The sequence below is a fragment of the Penicillium diatomitis genome, assembly GCF_028827545.1.
Source record: "Penicillium diatomitis strain IBT 30728 chromosome Unknown utg000015l_segment0_segment0, whole genome shotgun sequence".
NCBI lineage: Eukaryota > Fungi > Ascomycota > Eurotiomycetes > Eurotiales > Aspergillaceae > Penicillium > Penicillium diatomitis.
In genome coordinates, this window is record NW_026623187.1 from 1,025,768 (window position 1) to 1,039,486 (window position 13,719).

Consider the following 13,719-nt stretch of genomic DNA (forward strand, 5'->3'; position numbering starts at 1 on the left):
AAGGGATGAGCAGGGTTGATTCGAAGTGCGGCGAAGCCAATTAGGCTAAGCAACAGGTGCAACGGGTGAATCAGCGACTCTAGTGGTTCGATCCTGGGAGCTTTGAGTCAGATCTTGCCTCAGTTGAGTGATAGCTCAGATGAAATGAGCAGATCAAGGGGGAAGAGACGAGATGATGCAGACAGGTAATCATTTGAAGCAGATATTCCATGACTGGGCATCACATTGCAGAGACGTCACCCCAAATAAGGCTAGCGTCGAGCGGTGAGGTTGTTTCTGCCTGGGCTAGATAGATCTACGGATCTCATTCCCTTTCGGCAACAATTTAAGCTACTTTGTTTACAACGAACGCATCCTCCGTTGGAAGGGCTGAGGAATACCTGCGCGACGGACGATATATTATCTGACATACTCAAGTGTGTCCAGATCTGATAAAATGTCCTCACGGCGCACTCTCTCAGATCTATTACAAAGCCTGATATCCACGTCATGGTTCATGCTGCGCGGCGTACTGCACTCTCCAGTAGTGTATGACTGTAAACAACACCCCTGATCGATTGACAGGGCTTGCCTATTCTACAGCTTCAGGCTAGTATTACTAGGCCACGGCTCACTACAGAACACAAATTTTGGATTTTCATGCGGGCTTCTGCAGAAAGGGTATCAGAGAGTCTCGAATTTGGCCCTGGTTTCGACTTTTAGGTTTAAGCACAAGAATCTGTTCAGAAAATGTATGGCGGCTTGTCTAATCCTGAGGCCACAGCATTTAGGTGGTCCAATATCTGCCCTTGTTGTAAGTGTGTCAGGCAAATCAGGACCGATTTATACAGCACGGCCGCTTTGCAACGGGGAGTTGACTCTTCAGTCAAACGTAACCTTCTTGCCCTGAGCTTCAACGATAGCACCGCTCAGTCGCTGAACAGTCTCCTTGGAGTACCGCGATTCGTCAACTGAGGGACGTCTCTGTTTGCGGGGACGGGCCTGTTCCGCTGACGGCTCAGTACCTGCTTCGGTGATGGCGGGTTGGTCGTTCTTTCTTCCTTCACCGTCCTTGCCAAAACGCTTCTTGTATCGGGTTGTTGCATCCTCGGCAAATTCAAGCTTCAAGCGACGGCCCAGAAGTTGGTTCACCCAGATCCGGCGTTGGAAAGGCTTTTTGGTCTTCTTCTTAGGTTTTGACTTCGCTTTCTTGGTCTCTCCCTCTGAATCTGAGTTTCCGTCGGATTGCTGCTGCTCCTCCTCAGCTTCTTGCTCTTCATCATCCTCCTTCTCCATCACGAATCCCTTCACTGCGGATTCTGCGGCGGCAATGTCTTCGAATTCCACCCAGGCATATCCTTTGCATTTTCCTGTGTCCTGGAAAGTGGCCATGTGCACATTTGTGACTGTTCCGCACCTTGCGAAATGTGCCTCCAGCGACTCTTTTGTGACATCGAAGCTCAGGTTTCCCACAAAGATACGTCGGGAGGGAGGATGGCCAGGCTTGGCAGTAGCGGCAGCGCTGGTTTGTTCAGCTGATTTCTCGGGTCGACCTTCGAAACTGTTCGCGTTCTTGATCAGCACACGGCGGCCAGCGAGTAATTGCTCGCTCAGGCCAATGGCTTCCTCTAATGCCTTCTTCTTGGAAAAATCGATGTAGGCGAAACCTCTGTTCTGCGGACGGCCGAACTTTTCGGGTCCTTTGGGGAGATGGATTCTCGTAATCATTTCGTTGGTGACAGAGCAGTTGTCAATAATGAATTGCCGGAGGTCGTCCTTGGTAGTGTTGAATGACAGATTTCCGATCCAGATTCCGTACTGAGAGCGCTTTCCCTGCGAATCGTCGGTGTCCTTCGGCTCAGAGGACTCGGCAGTAGCGGGGGCAGTAACATTGGCAGAGGATGTTTCGATTTCTTGAGTCTTTGAATCCACGCTCTTTCCCTTCTTGGCCTTTCGCAGTGCCTTCTTCGATGGTGGCTCAGGCGCGCCAAGGTCGATCTCCAATTCAGGGCCGTCCTGAAGCTTACGCTTTTTCAAGCTTGATTCGGAAATCTCAGCCATGATGAATTTGAGGGGAAAAATTCTCAATATCACTTATTCGGTGTGAATGTTGGGAAATGGTCTGCCAGAGAGAAAATTAAAGTCATTCAATTTCCCCAAATTTTCGGGTGAATCTGCGATTTTTTTACGGCGGCCATTAGTCACCAGTCGCGCAAGCCCTCTGTAGCACTCGGCGCGCATCCCGAACCAGCTCGTAACCAAACTTCCTCCCTTTACAAGCTCATTAAAGCATCGATCCCGCAGGCTCATCATCATATACCCAATAAATTGAGACAATGGCGGACGATAAAACCGACTCGAAGCTCTCCATGGACACCAGTCTTGACGCAACCGAAACTCCGCACGCCAAGCAGTCGATACACTCTTTCAAGTACGGTCCTTCTTGCTCTTGCACTGGGAGCTTCGTGCTAATTTTGTTCTTCCAGGAAGAAATATGCCAAGCTCAGAATGAAATTCACAAAACAGGAGTTGGAAAGTGAGGCTCTCATTCGCGAAGAGTTGCGCATCGAAGATCTCTCGAAACGCATTCAAGAACAAAACGAGTGAGTCGAGGCCAGAGCGAAGGATTGAATCTCCTATTCGATGCGGGCAGATCCTAATTGAGCTACAGTCAACTGCTGGAGATTCTTCTCGAGTTCAACGAAAGCCTACACTTACCTCCTTCATCACGCTATGATCTGAGCATGCCCGATGACACTCCCTTCCTTCCTCCAACCGAACAAGAAATTACGCCCTTAGTCAATGACTCCAAGCTTGCCAAAACAGCTTTGAAAGAGGCCAAAGCCGAATTAGCCAACGGTACCCTCTCGGCCAGTGCATACCGCCAAGTCGAAGAAAGTGTGAAGAAAAACAAAGACTTTGCTCCTGCTTTGCAATATCGCAAGTTAATTCAAGTGCCCCACACCGCAGCCAGTGCCTTGGAGCAAGAACGAGGATCAAATGGCGTACGACGAACCCTTGGGTATCTTACACCTGAACGCGAGACCGAATGTTACTTGGCTCTAGATGCCAAGCTTGGCGACGAGACAGCCATCACGCAACTCGCGCGCATTCCGGAACCACCCACCTTTGCAGAGCGCGAACGCGAGGCAGTGCTGCGCAATCCTGCATCAGTTCACAATTGGCTACGACGCAATCAGCCACAGAATCTACAAGAACACGAAGTGGCGTCCGAAAAATCGACGTCGCGTCCGTCCAACGTACGCTCATCTAAGCGGGCCCTTGCCCAGCGCAAAGATGAGGAGAACTATGACGAGGAGGGAATTGAAATTGAGCCTACTCCTAAGAACAAGCGTAAGCGCGAAGAAGATGCTGGGTATCGCCCAAAGGGAGGCAATAATCGCTCGAAAAAGAAAAAGGACGAAGGGACTACCAGTCGCAGTGGCAAGAAGGCATAGTTTCAAGTCCGACGCAATTTTTTCTTACAATAGCATCTTTGATTTTTCTGCACCATTGGATCTTTGCGTGGAGGATTCTTGCTAGCATGCTTTCCATATTTATATTCCAATACGCCGCTGATGGTTTCGACTCGATCCCTTTTTCGAATCATTTACCGAATTTGTCTCTGTAAAGGCAGGGATTATTATTTTCAAAGCACGTCCATTGTAATCGAATCACAACATGTGTCAATTGCACTCTTCAAGGTTATATGTTGTAGTAGAAGCAGAACTCCCAACAAAGCCAACGCTGAAAGCGACGGGCCGGACTTGAAGCTCACGGAAATCGAATCTTTGCACAAATGGTTTTTTTTGGCGAATGACATATTTATTCGGTTTGAGATTCTCTGGCTCCTCAACGTGTTCTTCTGTCTTTCTAGTGTTCGATCTCTCGTTTTCAAGGCCACGAAATGACGAACGTTTTAAAATCTTTTTGAATCACAGGTTCTGAAGATCATTTCTCCAACCCCATAAAATCAAACCAAGGCGCAGGTGGGTTTACCCTCAAGTGTTAGTGCAATGTGGATCCTGCGGGTACGATCACGTGAATAGCAGAAAGTCTCGGACTCGCTCAAGCATAGCCCAAGTATTCCCAATATCAATCCAAGTGCTATTCTTGCACTCATCGCTTGTCCGATATTATGGGAATTACAATCCTGCCCCCTGTGTCAGACGACATTATCCCTCGTCATGAGGACGACTCGGATGACTCCATGTCTGTTGATTCCGACGAAGATGTTGAGATGAGCGGCTTGCGGGCTCCGAAGCGGGCCCGCATTGGGAATCAGACCTTGTCAACCGGCGTCGTCACACCCGGTGAAGTTGTTACAGATGATCCGCAATGGATGAGGTGAGTCGCACTAAGTTCTTGAACAAACATGCCCTAGTTGCGAAGGGGATCAAGTCGAGCTTCGCTCACGGGTCAATGGTCCTTCCAATCATTTCTTTCGACGTCTAAATGGATATGGAGCTAATGCAATTTTTATAGAGGTCACGGCACGTACATGACTCCCTTATCAACCTCTATCATTGCTACTGTTGCCGGTACGGTTCAAAAAAACAAACAAGCTTCTTTCTGTCCACCCTCTACGTGCCCGCTATACACCCGAAATCGGTGACCTGGTCGTGGGTCGTATTGTCGAAGTTCAATCGAAGCGATGGAAGGTTGATGTTGCCGCTCCACTTCTCGCTCAATTACCTTTGTCTGCGATCAATTTGCCCGGTGGTATTCTTCGTCGGCGAACCAGCTCCGATGAGCTTCAGATTCGAACATTTTTCAGTGAGGGCGACCTCGTGGTCGCTGAGGTGCAGAGCGTGCATCAGGATGGAGCGGCTTCTCTTCACACGCGCTCGCTCAAATATGGAAAATTACGCAATGGGGTCTTCCTTGCTGTGACTGGCACGGGCGGTAGCGGCGCATCGAGTAACAGTACGAAGGGTGGTGTGGGTTCAAATTCCCTGCGGCCTGGAGCGGGCAGTGGTATGGGCGGTGTTGTGCGGTCCCGTCGACAAGTCTGGACCATCAACACGCATAATGGTGGTGGTGAGGTCGATGTCATCCTGGGAGTGAATGGATACATTTGGATCTCTAAGCACGCGGATGGCACAGCCGCGGCGTCTTCTGCGACGGAGAATGTGTCTATCACGCGTATGGAGGAAATGGTGTCCACGTCGATCTATTCCAGTCAGAATGACGAGATCATCCCTCAGACTCGTCGGGAGATTGCTCGACTGGCACAGTGCATTCAAGTTCTGGTGCAGAGTGGTATTCGGGTCGACGAAGAGACCGTGATGAGCGCTTACGAGGCTAGCTTGCAGGTTGATCTTGAGGTCGGCGATGAGGATGATGAAGATGAGGACTCACGACACGAGGGACGGGAATATCTAGAGGGTGCTAAATCACGGCGCATTCTGGAGTTGGTTGTTTAGCAGGTCAAATAAGAAGCCTACGCTCTCTTGACTCTGACTCGATCATGTTGCCTGTTCTCTCCTTCTTAATGGTTGTTCTCGCTGGAGTTAGTGATACCCTGTCATGATAAAAAGACAAAATCCACAAAATTTCAACCGATCCGAGTCAAGATTGATTCTCTGCTCATTAGTCAAGTGCCGAGGCGTCTAGTCGTCGATTGTCCGTGGGCTGCAGATACTCCACGAGTCCATCTTGCCTAATCAATCATGATCTGTGTTAGACACCAATCTTTCTTTGTCTGAATATTCCGTTATCTTCTCAGTGTCTATTGCTATTACGGAGAAGTTCACAGTGCGCAATATACGAAGTTGGTTCCGTGTTTTCTGGGATATGATCCCCCGCCTTTTCCGATCGACTCGCAACCGCTGCGCCGCGATCCAAGAAACACCGAATCCGTGAGAAGGGCCGACTCGGGTACGATCGACGGACAACTGGCAAACCACGGTTGAGCTTCAAGTCAGCTTCGCTTCAGGGTGGCAGTTGACAATCCGAGGCCAACTCGTAAAATGCCGCACTGTCAACTCAAAACTCGAGCTCATTACTCAGGCAAGGTAAAAAGTCACGGTTTCATAAGTGTAATTGAAAAATAGCCTGTGTACCTAGGTAATAGGATATCGTTGTACTGCTTGTCGCCGCCTACAGTCTAGGTACAGTCTTCACTGCTACAGTAGATGTACTTCGGATTAAAGTATGAGAGAGCTCACGGGCGGGCGTTTTGGGTGTGGAGGATGTCTGAATTTTTACTTCGAGTTAGCTTTTATACTAGATCTGAGCTGTGGTATATCATTGTGCTTGCTTTAGTGCTCTTGGTCTGGCGCTGTTTGGTTTCATCATGAGAATACTACTTAAGTTAGTTAGTACTTAGTACTTACTAGGTAGGTTGGGGGTTCTGCTTTGTGTGGGAGCCTTACTTTTGTGACTTGTATTCATGACAATAATCAGAGGTAATATATTGACACATGTGATGTACAGGATCGTAAGTCACTGGAGCATTATACACCGTAAGAGACTGCACAAGCGTGCCGTGGTACAATAGCTGTACAACTGAGGTACCGCGTTCAGATGAACCGACGACCTATTCGAGTAATTGTCGCCTACTCGGAGCCTTGGATGATCCCCTCACTGAGCAAACTTCCTCTTCCAGTCTTCTTGTTCTTATTTTGCTTTTGCCTCCTCCTTCCTCCTTCCTCCTTCCTCCTTCCTCCTTCAACCTCTTTCCCTTCCACCCCACCTCATGTTTATCCAGCAAGACGATGTCCTTTCTGAAACTACCCATCGCCAAGTTTCGCTTCGCCATAGCTCCATTCCAATAGGATAGTCTTGCCACCACCCTACTTCAACCTTCCTCCATACCTCACTTCTTCCTCGATTTTCCGCTACCCAGCGCCTGCTGAGCTTGTCGTCGCTTCCTGGTAGCTTCTTTTTCCACGCGCACCACACGTCTTCTCCTTCCACCCTTCGATCCCCCCATCATGCCCGATCTTCGTCGCCAGGTCCTGGAGAGCGGCAAGACCGTCTCGCGCAAGGCTGCATCTCGTGAGGCTTCCCGCACCAACTCCCGCAGCAGCTCGAAGCAGACCTCTCTCCAGTCCTCGCGCGCGGCCAGTCGACAGGCGTCCGATGATGAGGAGTCAGGCTTCCTGTCCGACGACACTGCCCTGAGGTGAGAGCTTTTCACGTCACTTAGCACTCCATCGTTCCATCACCTTGCCATCGCCTTCCCCTTACTTTCACATCACATGTCCCGTCACTTGCTCCCACTGTATCCCGCCGTCCTTTTTTTTCGATCTCACATTCAAATCCTTTCATTTCGCCCCGCCTCCGCCGCGCGGGCCCACTCTCTCCGGGATGATGTCATGTGCTTGGTCTGACGCCCGTTCGGAGCATGTGCTAACCACTTTGGTTTGATAGTATCGGCTCTCTTGACGATGAGAATCCAGAGACGGAAAATGTCGACTGGCCTCAGGAGCTGAGTGATCGCGTCGCTGAGATCCTGGACCGCAAGCGCAGCAGCGTTCAGGGTCGTGAGGAGGCACTGGCCGCTTTCTGTCGCCTCACCAAGTACCACTACGCCGAGGAAGAAATCCGACCCTTCGTCTCCGACTTGCTTGCCGCATTCGCAAAAAGCATTCGAAGCGAATCGAGCGTACGTGAGGCGACACTAGCCCTGCGAGCCATCGAGCTGCTTGTCATCACCTCTTGTGATGACAAAATCTACGACAATGCGGAGCCACTCCTCACTCGCTGCATCCGCGACTCGACTTCGACGGCCATCAAGGCGGCGGCAATCTACTGTCTCGGCGCCTGCTCCAACTTTGGAGGTGCGGGAGAGGAGGGTATTCTCGAACAGATGACCTTCCTCCTTGACATCATCGCCTCGGACGGACAGTCTATCGATGCTGCCGACGATGCGGTCAGCGTCACTGCCGCCTTGCATGTGTGGGGCTTCCTTCTCTCGGAGGTGGACGATTTCGAAGAGGAGAGCGAAGAAGCGGTTCAAATTTTCATGGACCAGCTTGACTCGGGCGACTCGGGCGTTCAGATTGCTGCGGGTGAGAATATTGCGCTCCTCTACGAAAAGAGCTACACCCCCAGGAAGATGACGACGATGAGGATAGTGAGGAGGAAGAGGGCGGAAGCGACGAACAAGAGAGCAAGGATCTCACAAGTGGCCCGAAGCTCATCAAGCGATACAACGCGTATCATAACACCGCTGAGCTGGAACGTCAACTCGCCAACCTCGCGACCATTCATTCCAAGCGTATCAGTAAGCGCGACAAGAAGTCCCTCCACAGCAACTTCACCTCGATTCTCACCACAGTCGAAAATCCTCGCCGCGGCCCTCGATACAACATGGCCATCGACCAGGCCACGAACAAACACTACGGAAGCACTCTGACAGTGAAGATCGGGCGACACGGTGTCATGAGGATCGATCGATGGTGGAAGTGGGTGCGGTTGACATCCTTGCGCCGTATCCTGCAGGGTGGCTTTGCCGAGCACTATTTCCAGGGCAATCGGGCTGTCCTAGATAATTTGCCGGTGATGATGCGTATGCCCAATGCCAGTGGATCGGGCGATCGTCCGGCGGCGAAGAAGGCGGCGAGGATGCGTAACGCGAAGCGGTGGACTGGTCCTTCTGACGATGACGAAGAGATGGAGTAGCCGTCTTTATGTGTTGTCAGGGGCCCGAATCCCTTTTGGCTTCCTAGACGGTTTTACGCCGTTCACTTTGGGCAATTGATCCTTGTTCCGTGGCATATGCTTGTCTTTTTTTTCCGTTTTTCCTTCGGCCCGGGGTCTCTGTCAGGTCCTTTGTGTGGTGTTTGGTGGGTATGTCTTTATTCTTTCGATCATTTTTGAGGATACCTTGACGATCGGTTCTTCTTGGTCTTGTGATGAGGCAACAGGTCTAGCTTGTTGCGATGGGATTCTTGACCGTGGAAGCAACCTTATTGGGTTGGATATGTACAGCATGCCACGGCCGGTGTGCAGTCTTTGTGGATAAAGACTGGGTTCTACAAATTCAAGTTACCATCTTCCTGAAGAGTAAAGTAATGCATCATTTGCGGAGGGTCTTTAACCCTGCGAAATAAATGCAAGATTCGCGCTGACCGGCACGGTCGTGATTTTTATAAAGGCTTGCAGGCGTGTCAGCCAGAGCATGACAAGACAAGTCCAGCTGAGGTGAGCCAACAGTTGACCTCGTACATCCATATAGATACTTGCTTCTACTTGGCAGGTGTCAATCGATTCTATATAGCTACCGGAACGTAGTGGACGTTTTGTTGTTCGCAGATCTATTGTAAAGGGGTTATATCGAAGGACCTTCTGATCCCGGTCTGGTTGCGCCGGGCATGTTCGCCGGAAGGACCCAACGGCTCTGGCCAGGATATCTACCTGTGAGGGTCGGCCTCGGGAGATTGCACTATTATCCAGAACTTTACCATAGTGAATCGACTCAGTCGAGTACGGAGTACGATAGATAGATGGTTAAAGAAAAGACCGCTCTTGCTCCACCCATGAGAAGTCCCATATGGCTCGCTGAAGGACTATATTTATTTGTGTATTATACTTTCTTATACATAGAAGAGGTTGAACCTTCCATAACCTCTGCTACATCGACGGGTGGTTTGGACTCTCTGAGGGGGAATTGGAGACCGGAGACGAGACTGAAAATTGGAGACAGCAGTAGTTCCGGAGAAATTCCATGGAAAATGCGTGGCGTACTGGCGGCCTTTTGCGCTCTTATAGTTCCACGGTAGTGTAGGAGACAAGGAGTAAGATAGAGGTTGGCAGGCCGCAGGTACAGTAAGGCATGCACCCCGGACTGCAGGAAGAGCACAAAATTGGTATATAAATACAAAGTACGTCATGTTTTCCAACAAGTGCTCTATTAGTGTAGTGGTCTAGCACGTGAGATTTTGACAGCATCCTATCTCCGGATAGGCATCTGGTCTTCTCAAGTCCCAGGTTCGAACCCTGGATGGAGCTTGTTTCTTTTTGCTTTTTGGGTTGGACTAAATCTTTTTGTTCCAACTTCCAACTTCCCACTTAACTGACATCCACACCATTTGGGGGGAGGGGGATTTGTGATTATCCGGATGAATATGCGTACGCCGTGTAGTAAGTTGATCTATTTTTTCGAGCGCTTCTTTTTTTTCTCTTTAAAAGAAAGGGAAGAAAGAGTACCATGTCCTTAGGGTGGGCTTGAAATGGTCCGTAAGGCGGTGTTCGTCGGAGGTGGATGGATGAGCTGTGTTATTTCGTTCGCGGGCTCAGAGTCCAGCTGGAGGTGAGGTGTAATTTATACTCTGGAATTTGTAGTCTGCCGTCTGTAGTTTGTACTCTACACTACAGTACATCAATGCACCAAGGGCTTCTTCGCATTGGAAACTCCCTGTTTGTATAGTGTATACTCAATCCCATGTGCATCCAGCATCACGACTCAAAAACAGGAATAACATCGGTCCAAGTTCCCCGGGCCCTCTCGTCCCAATATCCTTCCTTGCCCCCCTTCAATCGCCACACGACCTCTCCACCATCCGAGTCCTCGCTCACTCTCGTGAACCAACGAGGAGTCCACGTCTGCCCGGCAGCTTCCATCTCCCGTCGACGTGCGCGTTGGCCCTCTTCTAATTGTACTTTGACTTCCTCTGCACGGTCAAGGTCCCCTTCTTCCAAGGCGCGCTGGTCCGGACGAAGTCGCGAATCAGTCACTGGCAGATGGCCCTCCTCAATCGATGTGATCTCATTGAGTGCTGCGGCAAAGGCAGTCAATCCGTAGTGTTTGGGTGCGTTTGGAACGAGCGGACCGGCGGTCCAGATGGGTTTCCCGGAGGGACTCCCGTCCCGGGTGAGACTCAGCGAGGCGGGCCATGTGCCAGTCAGACCCAGCGAAACGGGAGAGTTGTAAGAATCGACTGCGCGCGTGGTGACTTCCTCGCTGCGACCGGAGAACATGCCGCCAGATTTGAAGGTGGAGATGGACCGATGGCCGGTGGACTCGTTGGTCACGGCCAGCTCGCCGACGGGTTCGACGTATTTCTCGCCAGCGATGATATTACGAAGGAATGAAGTGGCAGGAACCCAGCTGAATCGGTCGCCCGTTGAATGCAGAGTGACTCGAACGCGACCCTCGGTTGTAATTTCAGCAGATTTGCCCCAGAACTTTTGACTAGGTTTGGGAGACTGGGCCAGACTCCATTCGCGGCTGTCGGCTTGATACGCAAGTTGCACGGGTCGATGAGATACTTTCTCGGCGATGAAGCGGAAGCCCTGATCCTCGCGGACCAGCTCATACGTTTCGCCTAGCATGGGATTGAAGGGTTTGCGGATCGAACGTTCTCGGACTCGATTGCTCGAGAGCATCGAGATTGCAAAGGCCGTGACGTACATGAGGCGTTCGACAGGATCGGAGACTTGTGCAGCTTGATCGAGAAGGGTGGAATACTCGAGAATCTCGGCGGCTCGCTGGAGCAGGGACAAAGGTTCGTTGGCAGACACAGGCATGGATATCGTAGATAAATCCTTGCCCACGTTCCTGCGGAGGAATCCAATCAGGCTGGGAGGGAGGACTGTGGGTGCGGTGATATTCTGACGACGCCGGACTTTGTCCAGTGGTAACGGTGCGAGTGATTTAGGGCGAGCTGGGAACAAAGGAGATGCAGTACTGGTATCGTGCAGGGTGGCAGTGTCAGCCTCGTCCTCACTGTCTGAAGGCGCATCGTCCTCCACGTTCTCCGCAGCGTCCTCCACTCGATCCCCGCTCGCCTCCTCGTCATCACTGTCCTGAATTCGCAAGAACGGAGAATGTGAACCCCCGTCCGGTGCATCGAAGAATTCTTGCGAGATGTCCGATTCCATACTCTTCCGGGAAGCAAAAGTAGGCCGTGGGGGAGCTCGGCGCTGCTTGCTTTCCGCAATCAGAGTGGAAAACTCGGATACAACATGGTCGAGATCGGACAGGACGGCCATGAGATGATCGTGTATTTCATCTACTCCTTCTGTATGGCTGTGGACACTGGCAGGCCGCCCGTTCGTCTCAGACTTGGGTACCACCAATTGAGACGAACTGGAGTTGGTTTGCTCGGGTCCAGCTGGTCGTCTGGAGCTAGCTTGTGAGTTCCCACTCGCTTTTCGCTTCCAGAACGGCCGCTTGGGATCGAGACCCGACGCGTCCTGCGAGCCAGATCCTGCTCCTGGGTTGGGACTGGGAGATCGGCCTCGACCCCGTGATTCCCCGGGGCCCGGGGAAGGAGTCGGAGCGGCCATATATTTGGGATCGGTATCCCTGGCCAGCCGGCGCACGGCATCTCGTGAGCCAGAGACCTTGCTCACCAGCCGCTCCACCCGAGTCCATTCAGCCTCCTCGGCAGGCGAAGGGTACCCTGCGCTGGGCAAACGAAGCTGCGGCGGTACACCCGCTTTCGCTGCGGCTCCAGGGCCTGCCACGGAGAGTTCATTTGGTCGAGGCGTATCCTTTGATGATGCTTTCTCCAGGGCACCCTTCCACGCCTCAAAGTCCGCGTCATTGCTCGCACGCAGATGCCAGATCTCCGTTCCCGAATCGATCGACATCTCCCGTGTCTTCTCGTTGGTCGCCACAGCGGCAAGCGAGAGCGGAATGGCACCGCGGAGGGCGGACGAATTGGGGTCATGATAGTAGGACAAGGTCGACGAAGTATAGTCCAGAGAAAAGTACCGACGTGCCCAGCCCTGGTGTCTCTTCCGCCGACGCTTTTGCAAGATGCCTGTATGCACCGATGTGTCCGACACCTGCACGCTCAGAGTAGACTTGCTGCGCCCGCGCGTGCGAGACTGGGGCAAGGAGTCTGACGAGCCCCCCGCGGGAGAGCGCGCGATAGAGGAGGGCTTTGATCCATGTGGTTGCATGCCCGTGGGATACTTCAGGAGCACCAAGGTGACGGTCTTGGAGATCTGTTTGGAAAAAGTGTTGTCAAAGACGAGGGCGTAATTACCCGCCTCTGCGGCGGGGACATCGTAGGTGCCCTGTGAGATGCGATCGGCCTCACATTTCCCATACCATTCGATCTGTTTCAATCCGATGGCGGTCAACTTCTCGATCACCGGAGAGGGTTGATTGCGGGCGCCGGCCGCGGGGAGGTTCTCGTTCGAGGCGGTGCTCTGTGAGTCGGAGGCGGGTAATTGTGAAGTCAAGCTGGATTGACCGGGGTGTTTGAAGAGGCCAAAGTTGACGGATTTCTTGTGAGGTTGGATGCTCCAGGAGATGGTCTGGTTTGCGCCGACATTGATCCAACGCACAAAGTAGGACTACACGAGCAGAGGCGAGCTGAGGAGTCAGCTTCCATGGGTGATCTCTCATTCATGTCTCTCGGCACACACCACGCCCTCCTCGAGCGTGAACCTGTGAAGGTCGTGGGCGAGGGGGAACCACAACTATGGAGGGTCTGACCTTGCTATGTATCTCGAGCTCCTCCATTGCCGCCATGATAGTGAAAACAATGCCCCTGAAGCCGACCAGGGAGACTGACCGGGCAAGAGAGCGAGCTGGCGCTCGTGAATGAAATCAGGTACAGCCGTCGCGATCCGGGTGGAGTTGCGGATTGGAGCGAGTTTGGGGGGGGGGAGAGGTCTTTGATTTTAAGAAGAGGGCGGGAGAGAGTGGGTTACGATGATGATAGGGCGGACCCAAGAGACTGAACGGGGAAGCCGAAGAAGGGGAGGAGAGGACAAAGAAGAGAAGTTGCAAGTTGCTGGCTGATGAGTTGATTGACAAGAGAGGATCGTATA

At 51.9% G+C, this 13,719-nt stretch overlaps 5 protein-coding genes across 5 annotated transcripts; 3 read left to right on the forward strand and 2 right to left on the reverse strand.

The window, feature by feature from the left end:
• Positions 1-861: 861 nt before the first annotated feature.
• Positions 862-2,040, reverse strand: N7539_009107 (putative RNA binding protein Rnp24; the record flags this gene model as incomplete). The annotated part of the gene is made up of 1 exon (XM_056938702.1): positions 862-2,040. The coding sequence occupies one exon, from the start codon at positions 2,038-2,040 to the stop codon at positions 862-864; it is 1,179 nt and encodes a 392-aa protein (XP_056786079.1).
• Positions 2,041-2,315: 275 nt separating this feature from the next.
• On the forward strand, positions 2,316-3,437 carry N7539_009108 (uncharacterized protein; the record flags this gene model as incomplete). The annotated part of the gene is made up of 3 exons (XM_056938703.1): positions 2,316-2,410; positions 2,466-2,582; positions 2,651-3,437. 3 exons carry the CDS (start codon positions 2,316-2,318, stop codon positions 3,435-3,437), a joined length of 999 nt encoding a protein of 332 aa, XP_056786080.1.
• A 680-nt stretch (positions 3,438-4,117) lies between these two features.
• N7539_009109 (exosome non-catalytic core subunit RRP4) lies at positions 4,118-5,405 on the forward strand (the record flags this gene model as incomplete). The annotated part of the gene is made up of 3 exons (XM_056938704.1): positions 4,118-4,326; positions 4,465-4,520; positions 4,621-5,405. 3 exons carry the CDS (start codon positions 4,118-4,120, stop codon positions 5,403-5,405), a joined length of 1,050 nt encoding a protein of 349 aa, XP_056786081.1.
• Positions 5,406-6,917: 1,512 nt separating this feature from the next.
• N7539_009110 (IFRD domain-containing protein) lies at positions 6,918-8,610 on the forward strand (the record flags this gene model as incomplete). Its single annotated transcript, XM_056938705.1, has 3 exons — positions 6,918-7,108; positions 7,357-7,997; positions 8,045-8,610. 3 exons carry the CDS (start codon positions 6,918-6,920, stop codon positions 8,608-8,610), a joined length of 1,398 nt encoding a protein of 465 aa, XP_056786082.1.
• A 1,776-nt stretch (positions 8,611-10,386) lies between these two features.
• Positions 10,387-13,417, reverse strand: N7539_009111 (oxysterol-binding protein related protein OSH3; the record flags this gene model as incomplete). The annotated part of the gene is made up of 2 exons (XM_056938706.1): positions 10,387-13,239; positions 13,382-13,417. 2 exons carry the CDS (start codon positions 13,415-13,417, stop codon positions 10,387-10,389), a joined length of 2,889 nt encoding a protein of 962 aa, XP_056786083.1.
• Positions 13,418-13,719: the final 302 nt, after the last annotated feature.